General features: G+C 43.8%; 1 protein-coding gene across 2 annotated transcripts in view; it reads right to left on the bottom strand.

Moving 5' to 3' along the window:
- FAM184B (family with sequence similarity 184 member B) overlaps nucleotides 1–17,656 on the bottom strand; it is a 102,984-nt gene that overhangs the window by 39,180 nt on the left and 46,148 nt on the right. The window contains exons 6-9 of one of the 2 annotated variants that reach the window (XM_083162251.1): nucleotides 16,920–17,030; nucleotides 13,150–13,262; nucleotides 6,171–6,252; nucleotides 2,686–2,861 (exon numbers count right to left, since the gene is read on the bottom strand). In XM_083162251.1, the coding sequence (XP_083018377.1) occupies nucleotides 2,686–2,861; nucleotides 6,171–6,252; nucleotides 13,150–13,262; nucleotides 16,920–17,030 (482 nt within the window). The remainder of the gene's footprint in view (nucleotides 1–2,685; nucleotides 2,862–6,170; nucleotides 6,253–13,149; nucleotides 13,263–16,919; nucleotides 17,031–17,656) is intronic. The other variant, XM_083162330.1, reaches the window with a different exon arrangement.

The raw sequence follows: 17,656 nt of genomic DNA, 5'->3' as shown, positions 1-17,656 counted from the left end.
TATAGTTTGTGTGGGGGTACTAAAAACCATGCCACTGGCCCTGGCTCTGCCTAGGCCAGTGGTCTACACTGAAAGGGGGGGGGGGGGGGGGGTAATTAGGTGGCAGATGGAAAGGAGTTCCCCCACCTCTCTAGGACCACTTTTATCCCTGACCTTTTCAATATCTGGTACTTGTGAGTTATCCGGGCTGCCGATTTCTAAATCGGGTCGGATCGGGCACATCGCATCGCATCGCATGCGACCATCGGATGCGATGCGATGCGATGACCCGATTTTTCCATAGGAATCAATGTTAAAATGGACTGAGTCCATTTTAACATGGAATTCAATGGGAAAAAGGGGTCCTTTTCATACCCCTACTATCCAAGTGGGCATGGAGTTGGATATAAACCTGTGTTGAGCGTAGCGAGCCACCGAGCCCGAAGCGTGGCGAGCGAAGCGAGCCCCGCGAGGGGACGGTATTCGTCCCCTCGCGGGGCTCGCTTCGCTCGCCACGCTTCGGGCACGGTGGCTCGCTACGCTCGCCACAGGTTTATATCCAACTCCATGCCCACTTGGATAGTAGGGGTATGAAAAGGACCCCTTTTTCCCATTGAATTCCATGTTAAAATGAACTCAGTCCATTTTAACATTGATTCCTATGGAAAAATCGGGTCATCGCATCGCATCGCATCGCATCGCATCTGATTGTATGCCTTAACTTAAGGCATACAATCAAAAAATCGGCAGCCCGGATAACTCACAAGTACCCAATATCTCTTATTTGTCCCTTGATTTCAGTGGGACAGTCCTGCCTTGTAGATCTTGAAAAAGTCAGAGATGATGGGGAAATGAAGTGGTTCCTCCAGAATGAATGCTGCATTCTATTCCAAAAATAGAAAATGAAATAAAAAGTGTGAACTCTTACTATATCTGTTAATATCAGAGGATATTCACAGGTGTGTGTATATATGTATTTGTTCTGCATTTTCATGGCTATTAATTAATCATTTGAACTAATAGGATGTATTTTATCCATAAAAGCTGACCTTTTTTTAGAGGTTTATATAAGCTGATTACAAAGCAATTTTTAGGACAATATCTTTCAACATTATAAACGCAGACCTACGGAACATGGATTGATTATTTATTTCAGATTTATTATACAAACGTTTTAAAACTTGTTGCATATAAATGATGCTCCAGCCAAAACCTGTCATTTGTTTGAAAAAATGGCAATAGGAAGCTGATTGGCTGGAGCACCATTAACCACTTGAGTGGTATGCCTGGATATTTTCCGGGCTCAGCTGCGCTGCGGGCTGTAATTTTCAGGCATATCACCAATATTAAGTTGTGTGCCAGTGGTGCCTGCAGCTAAGCACCACTGGTGCATCACCTGTCAAGGCACCCAACCGGTGGCTGCTCTCCTCTCCCCTCCCGCCCTCAACTCTCCGCTCCGGCGATCATACGCTGGATCTCCCCTGCAGCTGCCCTCACCACCATTAGTTTTAGCGAGCAGGTGGCAGGCTCTGTGTGGCTCTGGGGGACTCGGGAGTTCGGGCGCCCGAGTCCTCCCGAGCTGTCCCGAACATCCCAGAGCCTGTCACCTGTTGTGAACGGCGGCTGGGGCAGTGGCAGGACCCGTGAGCTCCGGTGTATGATCGCCGGAGCAGAGATAAGGGGGAGCGATGGTGTAGTGTCCCTACGCACTGAGGTGGGCTTTGCTGGGGCAGGACAAACCTGCCCTGGTAGGTTTGTCCTGCCCCAGCAAAACCCACCACTCAAGGGGTTAACCATACTCAAAAATGGAAATTTAATAAGATGTGAATTCTATTTCACCTGGAGTGTTGCTATATCCAGCAGAATCTACTACTTATTTATTTAGCACCTTCTAGAAGATAAGGGCTAGTAACTGATTGGCTGCCCATAGCAACATCCCATTTGAAGTAGGACGCCCATCTTATTAAATTTCCCCCAATGAGATTTGAAAGTCATTGTTTGTTATAAAACTTGTTGATAAATCAGTCCCTACTGTATTTGTCTGCACATTATTGTAATGAAAACTGAAAAATGCGTCTTGCATAAATGATTTGATCCATGTGCTGTAGAAGATCCAAGTTTACTAGGACAGAGCTGTTTTTATTTCTGCAATCGTCTGTTTGTTTCCTTAGCTTATTTAGAAAGTGCAAATGCCACTAATTATTCTTCACATCTAAATGTAAAAATTGGTATACAGTATCAGTGAAAGTATCTACAGAGGTATCAAATGTGTATAGATGCAAAGTTAGCCTATTTGTTAAATACCTATTTATAGTATTAGGTGAAAGATAACTGATACCCATACATTGATATCTCTAATTGAGAAATGTAATACATTTTTTACTGTTAAGTGATAATCCATCAACCAATCAGCTTCTACTTGTCATTTTGCAAACACAGCCTATGACAGGGCTGGGCAACACCGGCCCTCCAGATGTTGATGAACTACACATCCCAGCATGCCTTGCATCAGTTTCAGCATGGCCACATAGCAAAACTAATGCAAAGCATCCTGGGATGTGTACAGTAGTTCACTAACATCTGGAGGGCCGGTGTTGCCCAGCCCTGGCCTATGACATGGTAGTTAGGAGCTGATTGGCTGGTGGTTTATCACTCTCCATTTAATCACTTTTCAAGCTTAGTACATCTGGCCCTCTCTCTCTCTACCTGCTCAGGATTTCCTTCAGCCCCAAAGCCTCTTGCTGGGATAGTGTTATCTCTTTGCTGAGCAGTTCCACCGAGTCCCTCAGGACTGCGTTCTCCTGTTCCAGCTTGCACATCTCTTTCTCACAATTATCCAGCTGAGTATTTAGTTCTTTTAAATGATTTTGTGAATTTTCTTCCTAGGAATAAGAATGACAGGAATAGTTACCCCTTAACATGATCAAATAAAAAAAAAAATTCTTTAAAATATCTCTACTGCAATAATATTGTATACATAAAATATACAGTAGTTCTCTAAGGATGTTTTACAGAAAAGGGTGCTGTACGTTCCATACACTCAGACACACATCTGTATGTGCACCAACATCCTTCACAACTGCAGGTAAAGTGATTATACTCTCATCATTTAACATATGTGGGAAAGGAGCAGCATGGCTGCTTATAGTAAATATAGATAGTGCCTGATTGATAATGTACTACTAGAGTAATAACAGCAACGCACTGCATAACATACCCCATAGTCCAGTGCAGAATAAGATAACCTGTATAATGCATAATTCAAGTACACAGTAGAACACCTGATAGCTACAGGAGGGGCCCTCCCAGGCTGTGGGACACATCAGAGGTTTCCCCTGTACCCCGGTGGGCCAGTCCAACCCTGGTTACACAGAACTGTATTTTTTCAAAAACATAAATCTCCAAATACCATAACAACGAGCAGTAATACCACTTTTACATTTCTGTACACAGCACAAAGAAAGCAAAGATGTAAATCTGGCCATACACTTGTCCAATTTGGCCACTTTTCACCTGATTCTGACGGATCGGGCCAAGAAGTTGGTGAAAAGTGGGCAAAACGAAGCGTCTGAAATCTGATCCAATCCAATGCGCAGTCCTGTGCTCATCAGATGAGAGTCGGAGATTGGGCCTGCTTGCAGGTCTGACCTCCGACACGGGTGGCCTCCTGGCAGCGGGTAATGGGATCGCATGCATTATATCGCATGCAAAAAGGACCGCATATGATATATCGAATGCGACCCTGTTTCACGGGAAGTTCCCAGGAGGTTAAAGGGAATTCTAATGTGACTTCTCCCCCCAAGAAGTCACATAAGTGTATGGGGACCTTTAGATTGAAAGAAAAGATATTAATACAAACCCTGTTAACTGTTGGACAAATGGAAATAAGATCCTCTGCACACAAGAGCAACATACTAAGCAATTTAGTCGTACTGTACATAGGATTTGGGGGTTACAAAAATATCTGCACCCCTGGTTTAAACAAACAGTTTATGGTCTTCCTTAAAATAAACTTTAAGGTAGCGCATTACTGTGCCTGCCAATGTATGAATGGTCAGTAGCACTGACCGTTTGGGCACCTGCTGCTATTGATTCCAACAGTTGGAGGTCTATTTGCTCCATTCACAACCACTGTCTGTGACTGCTGCAGGGAGATCTTTGTGAGATCTCGAGCATGCCCAGTGGAGCCGGCCAGGAGGAGAGACGAAGCGCACCAGCACTAGGGGGAGGTTTCACTCCCCCTATCTGGCAGCCGAGATGTTTATACTGCACATCTTGGTGCTACCGCTTGGCCACGCTAAGGAGGTGAACAATGCCATAGTCCATCTACCTGAGTGAGAATTTAATTATTCGCCTGCATTCAATATTATGTACGTGTGCCTGATAGTAACACATTGTTTATAAAGTGCTTATTACCTTATTACAGGTCTTTTACATGAGATACTCTTCAAAATGTAGGCCAGTGTTAAATATGTATGAGTGAATTATGTATCTTTCCTGGCATTGCACTGCTGCCCTCGTTTGCAGGTTACCAAATTGACCTTTTTATATAGGGCACCAAACGGAGCAGACACAGTGGATAACGTGCCAGAAATGCTCAAGTACATCAGGGAGGAAGAGAATGTGTTACAGAGAGACCAGGTCAGAGGAGATGAGACTTTTTATCTTGAAAGGAGACCAGGTTTTTTTTTCTACAAAAAAAATATATATTATTGGAAACTTCGGAATTTTGGAATTGATTGAATGCAATTGGGTTTATGAAAACTATCAATTTATAAAATAATCTGCATCAACTTGCTGCATTTTTGCAACAACAGAAGTAATGACTTCCTGTTTCCTGTCTCCGGTCCTCTTTCCCTCCTCCAGTCTCTTCCCACCTGTCTCTATTTCCCTGTCAATTTATAGGTCATAGAATTTGACAGCAGATAAGAACCACTTGGCCCATCTAGTCTGCCCCTTTTTTAAACATGTTACCTCAAACCATATTTGATCCTTATTTTTTGTAAGGATATCAATATGCCTATCCCAAGCATGTTTAAATTGTACTACTGTATTTGCCTCTACCACCTCTGATGGGAGGCTATTCCAGTTATCTACTACTCTTTCTGTGAAGTAATTATTCCTCAAATTTCCCCTGAATCTTCCTCCCTCTAGTTTCAGTGCATGTCCTCGTGTTCTGTTGCTCCTCTTCCTGTGAAGAATGTCTCCCACCTGTACCTTGTTAAAACCCTTGATATATTTGAAAGTTTCTATCATGTCCCCCCTTTCCCTTCTCTGCTCTAAAGTATACATATTAAGATCTTTTAGTCTTTCCTGGTACGTTTTGTGATGTAGGCCATGCACCATTTTAGTTGCCCTTCTTTGTACAGTCTCTAATGTATTTATATCCTTCTGGAGATATGGCCTCCAGAACTGAACACAATACTCTAGGTGAGGTCGTACCAATGACCTATACAGTGGCATTATTACTTCTTTCTTTCTTTCTACTGCTGATACCTCTCCCTATGCAACCAAGCATATGCAACCAAGCTTTGGTCTTCTGTTGCTGATGCATCTTATTGCATCCTAGCTACTGAGAGAATGCAATAAGGTTATACTATAGGTGTCTATGGGGCTAACTCAGCATGGATAGCTAATTAGAGAAATCGCAATTTGGACAATTATCAAACGACTGCGAGTGCGAATTGCCCATTTCTTCTTCAGGATTCATGGTCCCACAGGGATAACATCGAGGTTGTAGGCGGATCCAGAGGACCGTGGCACCAATCAGCAAAGCTTTGCGGAATCCCAGGATGCACCGCTCATCTCCAATATAACCCCGCCTCCATGCTCAGCTCCTCAGTTTTTGTTGTTGGCAGCAGGAAGCTGGTGCACCATTATTGTCAGCAGGGATTGCTTGAGGCAATCCCATAAGCTTTTTTCTATTTTTTTTTAAACAGAAACAGCGATGGCAGCGCAGCAGCTCCATCACCCCTGCTGGCACCAAAACTCCCCCACAACCGGTGTCAAGCGGGGTACTTACGGCAGAGATGGCGTCCAGTCTCTAGCACCGCCAAAATCCTTGGACAGCGTGGCCGGCATTACAGGGGCAGGTAAGGGACAAGGGATATTTTACTTTCTACTTGCCTCTAGATAAAGCATGCAGCAACCCGAAATCTAAAAGCTGACATAAGTAATAGACTTCACATTACCTGTTGTGCAGAAGCATTTTCAGATTCTCCTCCTGAAGTGATTAATGGTGGGGTTGGGCTTGAAGGACAAACACATTCACATCTAAAGGAAGCATTGGAGAACATTTTTAGCCATTTCATGACGGAACAGAAATAGTACAGCTAATATGATATTATCAATGCTGCTTTCGGCGCGCTAGGTCACGGGTGTCTTTTTTTTATGAAAATGCATCTTAGTTAGAATGCTATGCTGCAATGATGCTTCTTAGGGCAGTATTCAATGAGAAAAATTTGCTGTGTTTTATGGCGAGTTTGTGCTTTTCTCGCGTTGGACGGAGAATTTTGGTCTCAAAAAGCAAACAACCCTATTCAATGTGCACTTCTTGCCGTCTTTCTGAGTGTCTCTCCGTGTAGCAATTCTCCATCTTTTCATGGAGAAGTGGAATGTGAACTATTAAAATAAAAGTTTTTTTGTTTTAATTTTGGTGTAAACAAATCAGGAATTTTATTCTGTGAAGGGGAATGCTATTTTTATTCATGTGCTTTTTTTTTTTAACAACATGTTTGCCGGGCTGCTGGTGCTCAGCACTGCCCGGCAGAAAATGATCACATGTGAATACCCATTTTGATCCTGAAATCCCAGGATTGGTGGTTTCAATCCCGGGTTTTAAATACTGGCAAAAAATGCCCTAAAGCCCCATACACACTAAACCTGGCTAAACCTGTCCTCAAGATCTACCAACAGTTCATGTATTTCAGGGAACCTGTGGATCTATAGTAGGAATGAATGCAGCAGGTTTGGAAATGTGACAGTTAGTAATGACTGCAGCTGTGCACCAGGTAAGTGATTTGGAAAATGTGGACCAATGGTAGATCTCGGGGACAGGTTTGGCCACCCCAGCACTAGAAGATAAAGTGAAAAATATCAGTCAGAAAGGGCTTTCTGGATGATATCTTTCACAATATAGGCTAGTGTGTACACTCAATGTTGTTAATGATTCGCCTCCCGGCCGATATCGTTCAGTGTGGATGCACAGTATCTTCCACCCGCGACCAGGGCCTATATGGTTAACTGTATCGGCTAATGATTCTAGCACCATTTTTGCGGCTACCGTTCGGGATTATGTGCAGGAAAAAAGACCGCCGGCATCCCAATCTCCAGCACCATAACTGCATTTGGTGCCATCATATTGTAGAGACATAATGTATGTCCCAGGGCCTCAAAATTCTAGGTGCCTTCAAACAGGGATGGACTGGGCCAGCTGGGCATATGGTGTCTCTGCAGCTTCTTGGCAGGCAGGTAGAGAATGCTTCCTGGCCAGTGGCAGCTCCTACCTCAGTGTATACCCCAGATCACATGGGCTGCAGCCAAAGCAGCCCATAGAAGCATCCTGGAGGGAGGGAACAACTAACAATGGGACTGTCTACGGTGAGTGACAGGTCTGATTTCCAATAGGAAGTTACTGCCAATCACAGTGAAGCCTGCATCTGGGCTGCAGTCCTGCAGCTCCTAGGTAAAATCTGCCACTGTTCCTGGCCATTCTGTTATCCACTATCAGAGAGACATTGAACATCTCTCTATCTGCCTCTCACCTGGCAGCCAGATAGTGAATGGCAGAAGCTATCCACCAAGTAGAGTGCTGACAACCATTCACTGTATAAAAGCAGGGCCACTTCTAGAGGCGGACAAGCCGTGCAGCAGCCCGGGGCGCCGCACGGCTTGTCCGCCTCTGATAACAGCTGGGGCGCACGGCAGCTCCCACAGCGCCGCCGCCGCCTCCCTCCTCCTCTCCGCTCTCCCTGTCCGCCGCCGCGGCGCCACAGGCACAGCTGAGCTGATTAATCCCAGGGGAGGGGAGCGCATCGCGCGTCTCTCCTCCCCCCTCGCTCACTGGGCTGTCAGCCAATTAGAGCTCGCGGGCCGGCAGCCAAGCCCGCGAGATATGGCTGACAGCTCAGGTACACAGTGAAGGGGAAGGAGAGACGCGCGATGCGCTTCCCTCCCCTCGCCTGAGGGAGAGATGTGCGGTGGCCAGCCCCGGCGAACGTGTGGGGGGATCTCCTCAACATCTTCACAGCGGACCGTCCGGAGCCTGCCACTAACTTTTCAGCACAGCAGATGATGATCCAGTACAGTGCAGCAAGTAGGTGGCTTAGCCAGGCAGCACTTTGTCTAAATCACTTCAGTCTTCTCTTCATCCAGCACCTTTTTGCCTGCAGCTCATGTCACATGGTGGCTTGGTGGACTGCTGGCATATTAAATAAGTATATTAATATACTTATTTATTAAATAAGTATATTAAATATACTTATTTAATATGCCAGCAGCCCACCAAGCCGCCATGTGACATGAGCTCAGCCGCTGGGCCGTGGGGCAGGGTGCTCAGCCAGGCTGCACGATTTTACCATTGAAAGTATAGGAAAGGAGGCTTTGCCATGCCCCCTTTCCCAGTGGTTATGCCCCCTTTCCTATTGTGTACCGAATTCTTCCCCTCAGATGTTGGAGGGTATGTGTGTGGCGCTGTGGGGGCATATTTGGCACTGTGGGGGCATATGTGTGGCACTGTGGGGGAATAGCTGTCACTGTGGGGGCATATATGTGTGGTGCTGTGGGGGCATAGCTGTCACTGTGGGGGCATATATGTGTGGCACTGGGGGCATATTTGGCACTGTGGGGGCATAGCTGTCACTGTGGGGGCATAGCTGTCACTGTGGGGGCATATATGTGTGGCACTGTGGGGGCATATGTGTGTGGCACTGTGGGGGCATATTAGTAAACGGCATCAGTTGTGCGGTAGCGGCGCGTGGGGCATAATGTGTAATTGTCATCATGGTGTGCGGCGTAATATGTAATTTGTCACCACAGTGTGTGGCGTAATGTGTAATTCTCATCACAGTGTGCAGCATAATGTGTAATTGGCATCTCGGATAAATAGTGTATAATGATTTAAGTAGCCTGTCATTGTTTGGCCTTGATCTGTGAGGTGTACTAGGCCTCTGTGTGGGAATTTATATTTTTTATGTCACTGTGTGGCCTTTAGCCTGCCAACTTAAGTGCGGGAGGACAATGACAATTCCTGAGCTTGTTTTCCTGCCAGACCCCGCCCTTATATTAAGCCACACCCCCTTTCAAATTAAGCAGTTTCTTTAATGCCATGTCATGTATTTCTGTGTGTGTGTGTGTGGGGGGGGGGGGGGGGCGCATTTTTATTTCTTCGCCCTGGGAGCTAAATTGTCTAGAAGCGGCCCTGTATAAAAGCATGTGGATATCTCAAGAGCCTGCCATGATAGTGGTTCACTGAAATGGAGTCAAATTTGTAATTTGTAAGCTGGCCTTTAGGTATAGCCAGCCATCTGGCTCAGTGAACTTACAGCAAGATAGAATACTATTTTGATATAGATATTCCATTTTGAATAGATATTCTATTCTGTTGACTATTAGTTTGGACTGCACAACTTACAGCAAGGTAACAAGAGAAAATTCCCAGTATGTGTGTGTGTATGTATATATATATATATATATATATATATATATATATATAAAAAGCCTAATTAACAAAGCATCAGAAGATGGAAAATAACTTAACATATATTGAAATTAAAGATGGTCGATTAACCAGGGGCTATTGAGCAGTAAGGACATTAAATACTACACTGGTCTGTGTTTGTAGTATCCAAATGAGCAGATCTGTACTGTGTAGTGAACTGGAATAAGCGCAATATATGTATCTGATATAGATCAGCGCAAGCAGTGAGACGCTATGTCCAATGAGCTAGACATAGGGAAAATTGGCTGCACTAGCTTTATTACTGGTCCATTACCCTCTGAAGAAATAGCCAAATCCGCCTTTTTTTTGCAAACTTGAGAAATATCTCCTAAAATGATGACCACAGTGTAGTTGGAGAATGCATGCACGCTAGCCTTGAGGCATGATGTTTGACTTTATTTCTGCCAGTAAGAAAGAAGCAGTGTGGTGTATTACTGGTGTATGACTGTAGATGGCGTGTAAGAATTCCTTTAAACTGCCCGGGCGGCAGGATTTATTGCATGCAGTCACATTCCCCCCTGCCAGAAGGCTGTCCGTGTTAAAGGACAGACCTGCAATCAGGTCCGATCTCCGACTCCGATCCGATGCACACGGGACCGCGCATCAGATTGGATCATATGTCAAACACATCAGATTAACCCACTTTTCACACGATTTCTCGGAATTGGGTGAAAAGTGGCCAAATTGGACAAGTCTATGACCAGCTTTATGATATCAAGCAGAAATCCTGACCACCCACTGTTTTTCCAACCGCAGCTACAACGGGCATAATTAGTAATGGCACTTGCACATGATCCATCTCTCACCTAAATGCCGGACACAGAATAGTTTGGAAGCATAGCTACATGGCCACAACACATTGGGCATCCCTATCTCAGGTAACACTCGGGGTGAGAGGGCCAGGGCCATCTTAATGCATGGGCTTAATGGGCAGCTGCCCTAGGGCCCCACAATTCTATGGGCCTTCGAGCAGGGGTTTGCTGGTGCCTCTGGAGTTTCTTGTGAGGCTAGTGTAGAGATTGCTGCCGGGCTGCTTTAGTTGTGAATTACAGCTTCCGGGAAACATTCTCTACCGGCCTCCAGCCAAGCAGTTACTGGCTGTAAGCATGATAATTGCTGGATGGCTGATAGCAGGTGACGATACACCACAGGAAATTATGATTTTTTAACTTTAGTAGGGGCCCCAGTGCATTGCTTTGCCTAGGGCCCTGCTGTTAAGAAGGCCCGGGGAGGGCATGTTCGTGATGTACTGGTGAAAAGGTTTGTGGCCTCATAGGGTGTGGTCTTACATATGAGGGTGTGGTCCCCACTTTTTGTCACTCTGGGCTGTGTAGAGATACTGGCTGCCCAGTGGCTGAAGATTAGTCCAAAAAGTTATATAGGGGAGCCACACCAACTGCCAGTGAGTCCCGCACAGCAATATTTGGTTGAGGTTGGGGTGGTATTTGGTGTTGCTTTCCTTTTTGAATTTTGGGTTGCACTGCAACCTCACTGCAACTGCCACTGCCTATGAGACTTAGCAGTTTTGTTTGCTCATATGGTTGCCACCCAAAAATTCCCATCGGCCACGATGCACCCATCTAAAAAGCTACTCTGGCTCTGGGACAGCTGCTCTGTGTTAGGCCAGCATGCCTGCTACTCTGCAGCAATTCTAGGACACACTGAGTTACGGGTAGAAACAACTCCAGACACCTGAAGAAGTGGCTTCAAGAAGTAGAAATGTTTCACGATGGACAGAAGCGTTATGTTATGCAAGCTATATAACTCAGAGGTGAATTCTTCTAAATTAAGGGTCTTTAGCTCCCTATCCTTTCCCAAAACATGATGAATTACATAATCAGGCCCCTTTAACTTATAATTTCTTCATTTTTGCCTCCTCCATCATCTGAAACCAACTGATATGAATATTTATCCAGGGTAAAATAGGTTGATGAATAGATTTAATCAGGGATGTGCACCGGACACTTTTAGTGTTTTGTGAAACGTGTTCTGGATCTGGATCTCCAGCAGTGTTTTGGATCTGTTCCAAAACACCACCCTTCGGTGTTTCGTGTTTTTTATCTGTATTCTTATTTTTTATTTAAAATGTATTATTATTTTTTTGCTCCTATGCTATTAATAAACTCAATAACATTAATTTCCACTCATTTCCAGTCTATCCTGAACAACTCACACCTCACAATGTTAATTTTAGGCCAAAAGGTTGCACCAAGCCAAGGTAGCTGGATGACTATGCTAAGAGACACGTTGGCTGCACAAACACGTGGTCCATCTAGGATTGGCACTGCAGCGGCAGACAGGATGGCAGTTTGAAAAAGGTTGACCCCAAACGGTCAATATGCCCAATGTCGACACTGAAAAAAGGTCAAGACAAGCAAGATGTTGCCAAATGAAAAGGTTGACATGGGCTTTCATGTTATTTTGGTGTCAATGTTGATACCAGAGCACGTTGACCTCACTTCACGTGCCACTTGACCATTTCCAATCAGGGTCCACGTGGATGGTACGGTGGTAAAGGTGTTGAAAAACTCATGATTTTTCATGTGTCGACCATTGTCATGTCGATATATTGGCATTTTGATCATGTCGACCATATGTATGTCGCACATATTGTGTTGTCCAGAATCAGATTTAGACCTCATGGGGCCCTAAGCAAGATACTGGTTTGGGCCCCTCCTCCCTGATACAATCCATAGCACTATATTTTTGCTGTTGATTTCAGCTGGCATCGATAGAGTACCTTGGCGCGTGCACAGTCTACCGATAAATACTCAGCTGCGTGAACATCGACATTACATACAATTTATAATTAGGCTCTAGGAAGTAGACGAATATAGGTGTCACATTTAAAGCAAACTGACTGCCCACATACAGAGGATGGGACCATTTTGTGTGTCCAAATATTTTTTTATCTAATCAAAGAACATCAAAGGATCAAAAAGGGTTGAGATTACCTGAAGGATAAAAAAGGGCAGACTAGATGGGCCAAATGGTTCTGATCTGTCGTCAAATTCTATGTTTCTATGTTACTTTGGGTGTACAGCAGGTCCATGTGATGTCATGACATCACGCGGTAGTCACACAATGTTCCTCTAGGAATGTTTTACATGTCCTGGGTATCTTTATGGGGCCTCTTGGGACCTGCTGGGCCCTATACATCTACCTAGGAGGTTGCCTTGTAGAAAATCCACCTCTGGTGTTGTCTTTCAGCCATCCAGATATGCTGATAGGAACATACCAATCAGATTAGCTACAGGTTGTTTTCTTTCTGAGGCCCAAAATTCAAATATGGAAACAACCAAACAAGCAGGTGATATTGTTGGATGATATCAGTGTTCTCTAACGGTGGTCAGTACCATGAACCCTTAAGAGTTACATATGCAAAGCCCTAATGACATTTATCTCATACATAAGCATTTAGGAATAATACAGTTTGCCAAAACAACATTTACCTTTTGTTTTCCTTCATTCTGGATTCTGGGGAGAGTCCTACATCCACCATTATTTCCCTACTAGATTTCAAAGGACTGGATAATTCACACTGCTCTAGAATAGTCTTATTCTGCTAAAATAAATAAATAAACAGACAAACAAACAAACAAGGATATTTTCATAACCAATTTTTAACTCATTCCACATATTATACTACATTCAGACATCCTCCATAATCCCAGGTTTTACACATGATCAAGCAAATTTTGTTCTGTCTGAAAAGCACCAACCAGGGAACGTGTTCCCGGGTTGCCGTCCCTGCAACTGACCTGTGTTTTTACTGGATCTTTCTTCCCTGCTTGGCAACCCGGGTTAAGTCTGAATGACGCTACCCAGGAATTTGCTCCTGGCTGCATGAAAACAGTTTTCCAGGGTCTGTGGTGTAGTGTAAAGGGGGTCTCGAACAAGAACCCAGTATTTTGCAAAAGAGAAAATCCCAGGTCTGAGCAGGGAAATTCCTGGGTAGTGTGCTTGTAGGGTGACCAACCGTCCCGTTTTCCCAGGACTGTGCCGGTTTTGACTCATAAAATCCCGTGTCCTGGCCAAACCCATCCCAGAACGCGGAAAGTCCCGGTTTTAACTAACTAAAATTGTTGGTGGATTGAAGGGCAGCTCGACTGCTCCCGCCCCACACACCATTACTGGGACTGGGAGTGTGGGAGGGGAAGCTGTTACGCGGTGGGCGCCTCACCACCATTGGTTAGTGCGGCCGCCGCATGACCACGTCCCCTCCCACACTCCCAGTAATGCTGTGCAGGGCGGGCGCAGTCTGGCATTGGCGGCCGGCCGACAATGCGTGATTAGCACCAGTAATTGTCTCCCCGGCGGTAATGTACTGGTGACCGGCTGCTGCGACGGTGTGCAAATGGCACAGTCGGACCAGTGGGGATCCATCACATTGAGCGTATGTGGGTGAGATAAAAAAGTTCTATTTATATGAGGGATTTACAAAGACTTTCCCTATACTGACTAAGGCATCCAGTGCAAAACCTTTCAGGCTGTCCCCCATCTGAAATTTATAATAATAATTTATCTAAACAACTAAAAACTGTTGGACTGTTCCCACTAATTCTTATGGAATGTATCTGATCAGGTCACTAGATTGTGTAATTTATTTTATATTCGCCGCCAGATGAGCTGACTTCAGACAACGTCGCTCTACTACTGGTATCAGACCCAGACCCCCCGTCCCGGGTTGGCTCATTGGAAAGTTGGTCACCCTATGTGCTTGAACACGTATTAATGGCTATATGGCAGTAAGGAAATTGAATACTACACTGGTCTGTGTTTGTACGATCCAATAATGTGTGATCTGAAATAAGTGAGATGTATACATCTGATGTATATCAGGATATTTTCAAACAGTCTAACAAATGTTCAACTCATTCCACATTTCAATGGCCGTATAGCAGTAAGGACATTAAATACTACACTGGTCCATTTATTTTAGAGGCAATATAGAAGTAAGGACATATACAAAAAAAAACTACATGGTCATACTGGTGATATTCCAATATTTGAGTAATGCCTTATGTTGCCACTGGATTCGACACTTGGTCACCTGCCCACTGAAATTTCCGAATATCTACAAATTATTTCCATGGTGCAGTACACCATCTACTGAGGAGTAAGAAGAGGGCAGTCTAAACATCTCTTACACTCATTTCAAGATGTCATATAGGGGCAGATGTATTAAGCCTTAACAAGAGATGAATGCAAGGGTGATAAGGGGCCAGATTCTCTAAGCTTCAAAAGTGATAACATGGAGAGTGATTAACAGCCAGCCAATCAGCTCCTGCCTGCCATGTCACAGACTGTGTTTGATTGGGTGGTTGTTTATCGCTCTCCATTTTATCACTTTTGAAGCTTAGAGAATCTGGCCCAAGGAGAGATAAACATCCACCTAATCACCTCCTAACTGCCATGTTACAGGCTGTGTTTGAAAAAAGTCAGTAAGGAGCTGATTGGCTGGACGTTTATCTCTCTTTATCAACCTTACATTTATCTCTTGTTAAGGCTTAATACATCTGCCCCATAGTACGGTACAGTGTAGATATTTTGTAGTAACTGGTAAATGGATCAACCAATCTACATGCACCCAGGCCTAAGGGCTGGCCAATCAGCAGAAGGATGACTCAAGGGGTTATTTTGCTGTTCTCCTAGATAATTTACTGTATGTGCCTCACCTAGACACAGTGAGACACAATACATCTGGCATACATTCCAATAAATTGTCAAATCGCTGGAAACAGCACCATACACACTGTGCAATCAAAGTAAAGTGCCTCCAGCACACATTGTGTTCTTGTAAACAATTTTTTGTATGTGCCCTATCGAGAAACAGCGAGATACAATATATCTGGCTATATCGCAGTAAAGTGTCAATAACGCTGGAAATAGCACTATACATATATGATTTACTCGCCCTGTAACCAATCAGAAGGTATTTTAGGAATACCCGATAATTAAAAGCGCTGATCCAATCTTACAGTATCTTACACCAAGAATCACTACAGACCTATTGGGGATAGAGGGGACACACTACGCGGGGTTAATCCCCTTTTATACTTACCCTGTCTTACCTTTATTTGTGTTTTTATATGTCGCTGTTTTTAAGAAATAAACCAATAAAAGCTATATTTTAGAATAATTTTCTCCCAGGTGCGCCGAATTAGTGACAATCTTTCCTTTCCTTCCTATTGTGTTCTATTCATTGTCCAATGGCAGCACACCCCACTATCAATAACTAATACCATGTAGATAGATGTATAGGGGTCCTATCAATACAATTTACACCTTCCTGTGCGATTGACTAACCCCCCTGTTTTGTCAATCAGCAGTAGGGCCTGGCAAATTCCTGTTTGGTTAACACAGGCATCTCTGGAACAGTGTTGCAGATGCAGTGTGACAGGTGACCCATAGACACTCCACTCAAGATAGTGTATGATACAGTACACCAGAAATATTTAGCAGTCACTACTGCTTCTCATCCACAATTTCGTCACCAGAAAATATCTTTTCTTTTTAAGCTTTTTTTAGTCCAATACTTTAATGCAGTCAGTGCGTCAGTCAGCTTGGTACACGGAACTTGGGTGACTCATTTCTGCATGACAAATTTCCTGACTCATTTACCTCATCATGACTAGAGGAGTTTCTCCCTCTCTGCCCAGGGTACCAGCATAGCAGCTGCATCCATTCTAATTGGATTGCATAAAATTTAATCAATTAATAATATTATAATTAGGTTGGAGGACCTTTCCTGTTATCTGCTCTCCACTATTAGGTTCAGAACATGGGACCTTCAGGGCTAGCAGTGTTACTGTCCTCATGGATATCTATTGGGAATAGTAGCCTGTGGGAAGGGAAGTGGGCGACAGTGCCCAAAGCATAATCTAGTAATATAATAGAAGAGTGCCGAAATATTAATCATTACAAAAATGATGAAGGGTCACAGAACAAGATCACGTCATTTCTTACAGTGATCAATAATCACATTAGTCATCAGCCAGTGGGCAAGGAAAATCTAGTAGCATGCACTAATAATGTCAGGACAAGCTTTTACTACACATTCATTGAGCAGAAGGGACAGAGCATATATAATATATATACAGTATATTTATATATATATAAATATATATATATATATATATATATATACACACACACACATCTTTGTAAGCAATGCTGTACAATGACATAAACTACACTGTGATAGTAATAGTTGTTGTACCTTACAGATGGAGTCTTGAAGTTTAATATAAAGTGCGTCTCTCTCATCTATCAACTGATTTATCTCATATTCATTGTTCTTTTTCAGCTCTTCTAGATGCATCTCATGTTCCTGAAACCATGATGACATTAAAATAGATAAATATATATATATATATATATATATATACACACACACACACAAAATATATATATAGATGCAGAGGTGCGGCACTCTGTAATAATAAGATGATCAGCTTATTATTACGGAGTGCAGCACCTCCACATCCATATTTCATTTTTCCATTTGATTGTGAGGGCGCCACAAGGGTTCCGCAGCGCCTGACAATACATAGATGAGCAAAGAACAATACAAGAAAGATTGTGATTTCCAGTACAAATGCAAATTAGGACAGGTACATGGTAAATAAAAGACAGTTGCAGCAGTGGACGTTGATGAAATTATAACAGTGGCTGAGATCTATTCTAAGAAAAGGGCCCTGCTTGTGAGAGCTTACATTCTAAAGGTAAGGGGCAGACAAACTGGGGTTACACAGCAGGAATAGAAGCGGACATAAACAGAGGGTTAGGATTGTGATATGTAGTCCAATCAGCAAGAAAGTCTTCCCAAATATATTGGGATGGAGTATATGGGCTGTCATTCCAACCTCAGTATGGGGCATATTTCACATTTCAGAAGCCCTATAGGAACCTATGGTGGCTGTTTCTGCAAACAATACAATTAGTTTTCACTTTGTA

This window comes from Crinia signifera, chromosome 1 (assembly GCF_055691185.1).
Source record: "Crinia signifera chromosome 1, ASM5569118v1, whole genome shotgun sequence".
Taxonomy (NCBI): domain Eukaryota; kingdom Metazoa; phylum Chordata; class Amphibia; order Anura; family Myobatrachidae; genus Crinia; species Crinia signifera.
Note: the sequence above shows the minus strand (reverse complement) of the source record. Positions and strands in the feature narration are given on the sequence as shown.